The sequence below is a fragment of the Octopus bimaculoides genome, chromosome 12 (genome assembly GCF_001194135.2).
Source record: "Octopus bimaculoides isolate UCB-OBI-ISO-001 chromosome 12, ASM119413v2, whole genome shotgun sequence".
NCBI lineage: Eukaryota > Metazoa > Mollusca > Cephalopoda > Octopoda > Octopodidae > Octopus > Octopus bimaculoides.
The window spans coordinates 96,384-107,502 of NC_068992.1; the positions used below are offsets into that span (position 1 = coordinate 96,384).

General features: G+C 36.0%; 1 protein-coding gene across 4 annotated transcripts in view; it reads right to left on the bottom strand.

Annotated features, from left to right (window-relative positions):
• The window catches only part of LOC106880139 (voltage-gated potassium channel subunit beta-2), a 153,501-nt gene that overhangs the window by 25,057 nt on the left and 117,325 nt on the right, over nucleotides 1-11,119 (bottom strand). For 3 of the 4 annotated variants that reach the window (XM_052972030.1, XM_052972029.1, XM_052972031.1), the window contains one exon: nucleotides 8,953-9,041. In XM_052972030.1, coding sequence (XP_052827990.1) covers nucleotides 8,953-9,041 — 89 coding nt within the window. Of the gene's footprint in view, nucleotides 1-5,094; nucleotides 9,042-11,119 lie in introns of those variants that run through there. The other variant, XM_014929968.2, reaches the window with a different exon arrangement.

Genomic DNA, 11,119 nt, shown 5'->3' on the forward strand with positions numbered 1-11,119 from the left:
ATTTTTCATTCCAGGTGCCATTATATTAAACATTTGCAAAGAGTAACCATACCATGCACAAAAAATTCAGCAGATCTGTCAGATTTTCTAAGAGGTCGTATTGTTGGGCAATCTGAGGCTGATCTTAGCCAGTGAAAAATTGCTGAAAATCTTCAAATTCTTCTTGCTACTGTTAATAGAATTAAAGTGCAATTCAAAAGCCATGGTGATGAATCAATGAATTCTCGTCCCAGCCGACCTGAGCCCTTGGAAAGGAAGCTTTGTTGTTTGAAGAGAATTGTGGAAAACGAACCTCATTTGAAGGCTTCTGACATTGTAAAACAATTAGAAGTTAGTACAAGAACGTGTGTTACATATCTGCATAAGCTTGGGTATTATGGATGAGCAGCTAGAAGAGAACCTCTCCTTCAAGCAGTTAATATCAAATAAAAGATTTTGAAAATTAAAGGTGTTTATTTACTTCCTGCCTGGCCCTGTGTGTGTGTGTGTGTGTGTGTGTGTGTATGACCTACACAGTAAACAACCAAAGATGTCATACAAATTCTACAAACTGCCCACATTCCCGCACTTGTAACAATAGCATTGTTTCTGTATGAGTTCATGTCTCTACATGTGTACCTTAACATTAGTGTTATCTCATTCATTTAATGTTCCCGTTTGTAGTTAATCTCTTATTTCATATTTCACATTCACCATTCTTCACAAACAGAAAAATCCTGTCGTCATATTTTTGTTGTCATGTTGGATTATATTGAATCAGTGGTTTTACTGATTGATTTACGTTTCTATTCCATATTATCCTACCACCATTCTGAAGAGTTTATGCTAAACATTAGGGTCATACTCAATTTTATCTGAGAGCAGCTCCTTTGAATGAAATAAGCCAGACCACAAAGAGAAGCAGTAACAGATAAATAAATGCAAAGGAAGAAAGCATGTAAAGAGACATAAATTGTTTTGTTTCTTGCTTCTTTTGATTAGCCACATTTTCTTTGTCTTACTTCATCTCAATAAGCGTCTGATGATTGATTTAATCTTTTATTTTTTTTTACCTTTTACTTGTTTCACTCATTAGACTGTGACCATGCTGGGGCACCGCCTTGAAAAATTTTAGTCGAATGAATCAACTTATCTTTTCTTTAAGTCCTGTACTTATCCTATTGGTCTCTTTTTATCTGACCGCTAAGTAATGGAGATGAAAACACACTAACATTAGTGGCCATGCTGGAGCACTGCCTTGAAGAATTTTAGTCAAACAAATCGACCCCTGACACACACACACATTCATATATATATGTGTGTGTGTGTGTGTGTGTGTGTGTGTGTGTGTATATATCTGTAATATAATATGTGACAATTATTCGGTTGCCATAATAAAACTCTGAGTTTCGGATGTCGGAGCGGAGATCATAACTGACGAGATGCCGGAGCTGACATCCAAAACTCAGAGTTTTATTATGGCAACCGAATAATTGTCACATATTATATTTACAGATAAATTCCTCTATTTCCATAATATCAAGGTCTCATTCGTTCTTTTGTTGTCATATTATTACTATTAATATATATATATATATATATATATATATATATATACATGACGGGCTTCTTTCAGTTTCCCTCTCTGAAATCCACAGACAAGGCTTTGGTCAGCCCAAGGCTATAGTAGAAGACACTTGCCCAAGGCGCCATGCAGTGGGACTGAGCCCAGAATCATGTGGTTCGTAAGCAAGCTACTTACCACACAACCACTCCTGCACCTATTCTTGGTTTTTCACTTCTACAGATTGAATAGGAGTCAAACATTTTCGACTCTGTATCCAGACTCTATAAAATCACTCTGAATATAAATAAGATTTACAAATCAGCATCATAATTTTAACGTCCAATGTTTCATGCTTGCATGGGCTGGACGGAATTTCTTGAGCCAGATTTTCTACACCAACTCTCACCTGTTTCCAAGTAAGGTAATATTTCCCTGTGGTCAGACATGTTTTCACAGAAAGTTGAGAACAAGGGACACCGCTTGTGAGACAGTGACACTCATTTACAACTGTCAGGTGATGTCAAAGTAAGGAGACAGTAACACACACACACATACATACATATATACATATATACACACATACATACATACATACATATATACACTAACACACAACAGGCTTGTTTCTGTTTCTGTCTATCAAATCCACTGAGAAGGTTTTGGCTGGCCCAGGGCCACAGCAGAAGGCTCTTGCCCAATGTGCCATGCAGGGGGATTGAATCTGGAACCATGTGGTAGGGAAGCAAACTTTTTACCACACATCCATACCTGCACTTACATATAGTATCTGTGTATACACACACACGCACACACATGCACATACATACACACAGATACTCACATACGTACATATATATGCATGCACACACACACACACAAGCACACACATATACACATGCATGTACATACATGCACATAGACACACACACATACATATACACATACATACATATATATGCACATACACACACACACATACATACATATACATATGCACATACATACACACACACACACACATTCACATGCATGTACATACATGCACACAGACACACATACATACACACACACATACATGTACATATGCACATACATATACATATGCACATACATATGCGCACACACACACACAAAATTACATTTACAGTCTTCTACAGTTTCCACTCACTGGACTGAGACCATACACTGAGGAACCACCTTGAAAGGTTTCGTTTGTCAAGTTGACCTCTGAATATATTTTAAGTCCAGGAATGTATTCAATCATTTTAATTTTTTTGTCAATCCACAAAATTGCAGCGACATAAACGCTCCACCATTGTCTGTCAAGTTGTGAATGGCCAACACAAATACAAAGTCGTATGTATTTGCGTTTGTTTGGCAATTTGTGATGGAATGTTTAAGCCTGCAATTGTAGCAGCCTAGCACAAAAGAAATGGCAAGAATAATTACTGGACTTAAAATATGAACTCAGATTGATATGGTCAATTGAATCTTTCAAGATTGTACCCCTGCATTGGTTGCAGTCCAGTAAGAGAAATCAATTTTCAACAACTGTATATATGTATATATAGTGTTGCATTTCAGGATGGTCATTTTTTCTTTTTGGGCAAATAAATTCATGCATTATATATTTGTTCTTTGCTTGTTAATTACTGTCCACATGTCCATTGTCCGGAAATCTTTTGTCACACATTTGTGACACTTTCTGTCCTCGTGTGTGCTCCTGCTTCACTTACCCCATTCTGTACTTCTGTGATGTGTCAGAGAAGAACAGAATGGACTAAACAGAGCAGGAGTACAGATGAGGACAGAAAGATTTACGGACAAAGGAAATAAGTTAAGATAAGAACAGTAATAAATGAGAGAGGAACAAATATGGAGTCCATGTGTTTATTTGGTAAAGAAAAAAAAAAGAAAATGACCATCCCAAAATACAATATCTGTTTCAACACATGGCTTCACACCAGGAATCTTACAACACAATATGTGTGTGTGTATATATATATATATATATATATATATATATATATATATATATATATATATATATATATATATATGTATGTATATATATATGTATGTATGTATGTATGTATGTATACATAATTGTTAAACAGAACATACCTAATTGTTTAGATCACCTGTGAACTAAACCCCCATACTTTGTGTATATATATATATATATATATATATATATATATATGCATACATATATATATATGTATATATAACTTTTGTAGGACCGAAATTGGTATATAAGAAATTAAACCCATTCTGGAACTTTGAATATCAAAGCTATTGGGGCCTCCCATTTTAAAACACTGTATTATATCATATTATTAAAATTGATAATGGTTACGTATTTATAATCACTAGATTATATAGAGAGTTTGTGTCTTTCATGCCTTTCTCAAAAGCATCAGTTAATTAAACGAAATAGCTCTCACAATCTCTTGAGAAATACTAAATATGTTTTAAGAAGATAATTAATGATGCCCCAAGTTGTTATCTATTGTAATTCTCAATTGATGTGATAGAGGGGACTACAGTCAATTGAATGACCCTGTATATTACTGGTACAACTTTTTTTTCTTACTCAACAGGTTAAATGAAATATTTCAAAGTCCCCCGGTTCTAGCCTGAAACCAGGAGCTGTAAAACATACAGTCTAATAAGAAATCACAGCCATCTTCCTCACCTTCTTCAAAATAATTCTGTGAATGGTACGAGACCATGATTATGAGGGTGAGTCAGAAAATAATGCAGCTTTTACTTTTTGACCTGTTTCTGTAAATACAATTCAGTAAGTTAAAAAGAAATGCAAATAAAAATGGCATTCCATTCTGACTCACTCTTTTGTATATTTAAGACAGGTGGAATAACCAACTCAATGGAAGTCAGTCTATGGCTGTTCTTTATTGAAAATGTTCTGGAAACATTTGAAGTCCAAGGAGGACAAAAATACTAGGATACATTGCAGTATTTAGTTACATCCTCCGAAATTTCCTCTTCCAGCCCACTTGTGCACAAATCATCATTTTAGTTCCCACTTTATAAATAATAGTTTCTAGTTTAGGGGCCAAGGCCAGCAATTCTGAGGGGAGAGGCATTAGCTGATATTGTCAAAACCAGTGCTTGACTGATACTTTGTTTTATTGATCCTGAAAGGCTAAAAGGCAAATTTGGACGTGGTAGGATTTGAACTTAGAATGGAAGAACCAGAAGTTGATGTTCTAATGATTCTGCTAATCCAATGAAAAACATGCACGAGAAACATGGCAATTTCATATTTCTATTCATAGTTTCATTTGCCTCTCCTCTCGAAATTGCTGGCCTTGTGCAAAAATTAGAAAGAATTGTTAAATATTTCGAGTGCAACACTCCAGCCTGTTTAATTATGTTAAAAATATTTCGATTTTATCTTTGATCTCATTCTGTAGTTTTGGGGTCTATTTTCACTCTCTGACCACTGCCACCTTCCCCATCCGCTAACCTTCTCACCTCCCTTCTTTTCTCATTATCTAATTACAAACAATTAACAACAACAATTGAAGTGAAGTAAAGGTTATTTCCCTTTGAAAATTTGACACTCATCATGTCAAGTTGAATAATAATGATAATAATAATAACAATAACAACGATTTCAAATTTTGGCACTAGGCCAGCAATTTTGGGGACGGGGTAAGTCGATTGCTTTGACCCCAGTACTCAATTGGTACTTATTTTATCGACCCTGAAAAGATGGAAGGCAAAGTTGACCTCGGCAGAATTTGAACTCAGAATGTAACGACAGGCCAAATACCACTAAGCATTTTTTCTGACGTGCTAACAATTCTGCCAGCTCACCACCTTAATAATAATAATCCTTTCTACTATAGGTACAAGGCCTGAAATTGTTGGGGAGGGAGCTAGTTAATTACATCGACCCCAGTGTTTCACTGGTACTTAATTTATTGACCCCGAAAGGATGATAGGCAAAGTCAGCCTTGGCAGAATTTGAACTCAGAATGAAGTGATGGGGCAAAATACTGCTAAGCATTTCGTCCAGTGTGCTAACAATTCTGCCAGCTCACCACCTTAATATTAGAATAATAATAATAATTATAATAATAATAATAATAATAATAATAATGTTTTCAAATTTTGGGACAAGGCCAGCAAGTCCGGGGGAGGGTATAAGTCGATTGCATTGACCCCAGTACTCAACTGGCACTTAATTTATTGACCCTGAAAGGATGAAAGGCAAAGTCGACTGTGGCAGAATTTGAACTCAGAATGTAAAGACGGGTGAAAAACTGTTAAGCCCGGTGTGCTAATGATTCTGCCAGGTCACCGCCTTAATAATAATAGTAATAATAATAATAATGATAATAATAATAATAACCTGGTAATTAAGAACTATCCGAGAGTCTTTCATAATAAACAAAATAATAATGACGATAATATACCATGTTGGAACAATCCAGAAAGGGTGATGGAGGGGTAGAGTTGATTAAATCAACCTCAGTGTATAACTGGTATCGTTTTTTATTGATACAACAAAGATGAAAGGCAAAGTTAACACTGTTGGGATTTGAAATCAAAACAGTGAAGTTAAAATTCCTCAAAGCATTTTGTTTCTTTGGTGCTCTACCGATTTTCCATAATAATAATCATAATAATGGTTTCAAATTTTGGCAAAAGGCCAGCAATTTCAGAGTGGGGTAAGTCGATTACATCAACCTGCCTCAGTACATGACTGGTACTCACTTTATCAACCCTGAAAGGATGAAAGGCAAAGTTGACCTCAATGGGATTTGAACTCAGAATGTAAAGGTGAACAAAATGCTGCTGAACATTTTGCCTGGTGTGCTAATGATTCTGCCACCTTGCTACCATGATAATAATAATAATAATAATAATAATAATAATAATAATAATAATAATAATAATAATAATAATAATAATAATAATAATGATGATGATGATGATGATGATTATTTCAAATATCGGCTCAATTTTTCGAGGGGGGTGGGTTAAGTTGATTACTTCGACCCCAGTGATCAAGTGGTACTCATTTTATTGACCCTGGGAAGATGAAATGCAAATTGACCTCAGCAGAATTTGACCTAAGAATGTCAAAACGGATGAAATGGAAATGCTGCTGCTAATAATAATAATAATAATAATAATAATAATAATCCTTTCTGCTCTAGGCACAAGGCCTGAAATTTTGGGGGAGGGGACTAGTCAGTTACATCAACCCCAGTATGCAACTGGTACTTAATTTATCAATCCCGAAAAGATGAAAGGCAAAGTCGACCTCAGCGGAATTTGAACTCAGAACGTAGCGACGGGTGAAATACCACTAAGCATTTTGTCCAGAGTGCTAATATTTCTGCCAGCTTTCTGCCTTAGTAGTAATAATAATAATAATAATAATCATCATCATCATCATCGTCGTTTAACGTCCGCTTTCCATGCTAGCATGGGTTGGACGATTTGACTGAGGACTGGTGAAACCGGATGGCTACACCAGGCTCCAGTCTGATTTGGCAGAGTTTCTACAGCTGGATGCCCTTCCTAATGCCAACCACTCAGAGAGTGTAGTGGGTGAATAATGGTAATAACAACAACAACAATCAGAATATTAATGTTACCTTAATGAAAGACTCAATTTCCATCTGATAACGATGAAGTTGTAAATGAATCAGAAATTGTGTTGATATAAATATCTGGAAATTGAGATAACAGTGTGGGGACTGAAAACAGAAGGAAACCCTTGTGGTTATAGAGGGAACTCCCTGTAATTATAGGGTGTTTTGAGAATGATGAAAGAAATATATCTACTGGTAAATGTATCCCCAAAACCCTATAACTTACAAATATGAACAATATACAGAAAATGGTGCAACTAGACACTGCACACATGTTGTGAAGAATTGTGTGAAAACAAACAGAAAATATGAAACCAAAGCAAAATACTTCATACGCCCGAGGCATAGAGAGTAGTTCTCAGTCTTGCAGTAAAAACACACACTAAAATAAGATTACAAAAAGAAATAATGATAAAAATAAAATAAAATAATATTTTATATTCAAACAGTATGTATTAGAAAAATCTCAGATAAATTTAATGTAGTTGCCTACAGTTTATAATATCTGTGCTGGAGAAATTAAACAAATGTACATAAATCATGTTATTCTCTTTGTACACAGAAAAATAAAGGAGATTATTTGGATATGTTTTATAGCTGATTAGCCACTTTCCAGAAGATAAGTGCCCCTTATTCATCTGTTTACAAAGAGATCAGAATAGCAAATGCTTTTTAAATCAAATACAAACCAAGATTTAACTGAAATGGCTAAACTAATATGTATATATATCATGCATTTGTTGGTGGCATGATTAAATAATTAAGAAATAAGCACAAGGACATTAATTTGGAATATGATGGGAGAAGTCGATTTAATCCTCTAAACCCTAATCATGAGATATCTTTAAATAAGTGAAGGTAGTAAATAAATTTAGATTCTATGGACTTGACTGTTATCATCATTACAGAGTAACATCCAGTTTTGTAAGAATTGAATTCAGAAAAATAAAACAGATTTAATTAAACATTTCAAGAAATTTAATTTTTTGTTTCTGTCAAACAAATTTCTTACATTTGTTTACAAAAACTTATTTTGTAGAGAAGGGCAAATATCTGAATCAAGTACCCCTGCCCTCAGCGTATGACTGTATTTTGATAATCCCATGGTATAATAGATTAAATCGACTTCACTATTATCAGGAGTTAGAAACAATGCAGAGGTATTAAACTAAATATTTTCTGCAAAAATCATTTAGTTTGGGGCTCTGCAATTTCTGCTTAATTCTTCACCCGAGCACCTCATTTGATAACAACAACAACAATAACAACAATAATGTCATCAACAACAACAACAACAACAGTTGTAGTAGCAGTAACAACAACAACAATGTTGACTGCTATGTCTATAACAATGAGAATGCATGCGCTGGGGCTGGGGTACAGGCTGGATTTGTTTCCTTTCTGTTTCTCAGAGGCAATGGAAATGATGATGGTGGCATGGTGGTGGTGGTGGTGGTGGTGGCGGAGGTGGTGGTGTTGGCAGTGGTAGTGGTGGTGATGATGGCAGTGGAAGAGGTGACAGTCATGGAGTAACAATGCTATGATATCTATGTCTACTGGATAGAACATGGAGGTGAACCGAGTGCTGCATCGTGCTGGTGGAGGGCATGTCGTGAGGGCATGTGGCTGACAATGTGGGTGGTGGTGGCACCACTGCTGCTGCCGGATTGTCCTGAAGTGCCAGCATTAGCTGAGCTCCCAGCAGCAGCACCGGCAGCGGTTCCGCTGCCACTACCACCCCCTCCAGCCGCCCTGTCCAAGTCTAGTCACCTGGGTGGATGCTCCTTGCGTGAAAGAGGTTTGTTGCCAAGTAATTTGTCCAATTCATTCATCAACGATGGTGTTAATTTTGGAACATACTGTAATACAAGAACAAACAGTGTGGTGAGAGAAGGTCACTGACGGAATGTAATAACGAGTATTATTAAACATCTAGAATGAATTTTAATAAGCATATATCGTTAGTTATTTCTATTAATGAGGCAGAGATAAAGAGATTGTAATAAATCTTTGAGTATGTATAATACACACATACACACAGATATATATACACACAGATATATATAATACACACATACACACAGATATATGTGGAAAAATGAACATTAAAGGGTTGTGATGATAAGTGAGATTCTAGAATTGGAATCTCTTACTCGAATCCAGGAACTCCTTCGAGAGTGTCAGGTTCTTCCAATTTAAGTGAAAAAAAGTTTGTTTTTGAATTATATTCATTTGTTTGGTTATGATTAGATGGTTGTGCATGTTATGTGATATACTTTACACAATGGATATAACAATATCATTGTTCTTGATCATGTCTATCTATATGACGTTTTGGTTGTTGAAACAACTATAAACTATAGAATAAATGTAAGACCAGCTACTTCATTATTCACTTATTACATATATTATGAGCAGGTTTGTACAACCATCCAGTATCATTACATTGGTCCCCCTGTGCAGACCTCAAAATGGTTAACACAAACAGAAAGCTGAGATGGTATGGCCATGTAGTAAGATCCACTTTCTGACCTCTTTCACGACTCTTTATCCAATCTCTCACTTCTTGTTCTGCTTAGTTTATTTTGTCAACCATCCTCAACTATAACAATATCTGTTTCAATGCCAAGTGAGACCTAAATCCAAGGCCTCCGCCAGGGGTGTAGCCAGCCCACTTATGCGTACCTTCCTTCATTGGACACAACTCCACTTGCGAAGACCTGTTGAGGCAAGTGAAATCGGAATCAAAATCAAACTAAATTCGATGACTGGCACCCATGCTAACGCTGTCTCCCTCATTGGATATGAAACTCGGCTTGTGAAGACCTGTTGGGGCAAGTGAAAGCGAAATCATGATGCCACCTGTGTCCAGCGTCACCTTCCTGGCACTTGTGCCGGTGGCATGTGTAAAGACATTCAAGCGAGATCGTGCCAGTGCCATTGGACTGGCTCCTGTGCAGGTGGCACGTAAAAGCACCCACTACACTCTCGGAGTGGTTGGCGTTAGGAAGGGCATCTAGCTGTAGAAACTCTGCCAAATCAGATTGGAGCCTGGTGCAGCCATCTGGTTCGCTAGTCCCCAGTCAAATCAGCGAACCCATGCTAGCATGGAAAGCGGATGTTGAATGATGATGATGATGATGATATATATATATATATATATATATATACATACTCATGTTTTGAGTTCTATTTTCCTCGTTTACATTGGCAAACCTATATATATATTCTTTTATTCTTTTACTTGTCTCAGTCATTTCGACTGCTGCCATGCTGGAGCACCACCTTTAGTCAAACAAATCGACCCCAGGACTCATTCTTTGCAAGTCTTCTATCGGTGTCTTTGCTGAACCACTAAGTTCCAGGGATGTAAACATGCCAACATCGGTTGTCAAGCAATGATGGGGTGTGTGACAAACACACACACAGATACACACACATGACAGGCATCTTTCAGCTTCTGTCTACCAAATCCACTCTCAAGGCTTTGGCCGGCTTGAAGCTACAGTAGAAGACACTTGCTCAAGGTGTCACACAGTGAGACAGAAACCCAGAACTATGTGGTTGGGAAGCAAGCTTCTTACCATACAACCACTCCTGCACTGATATATTTCTTGTAAACGCTAAGTTCTACGTATTACGTTTAAAATTTTAGTTTAAAAGCATTTCTTCGATAAGATAAGTTATGATTTTATTTTAAGAAATTTTGTTAAATGTTTTTCGATTATTTATTTATTTATTGTTAAAACAAGTATTTTTTAATATTTTTATTTGATATTTATTATAAGTTACAATACGTATATTGATATTATTATTATTATTATTATTATTATTATCTATATCTTAATTTAGACCTGATGTGTGACTATATTTTTGAATAGATTTAATTGCAGATCGATTTGCTTATTAATTGAATTGGTTTTATTAGTTATCAATT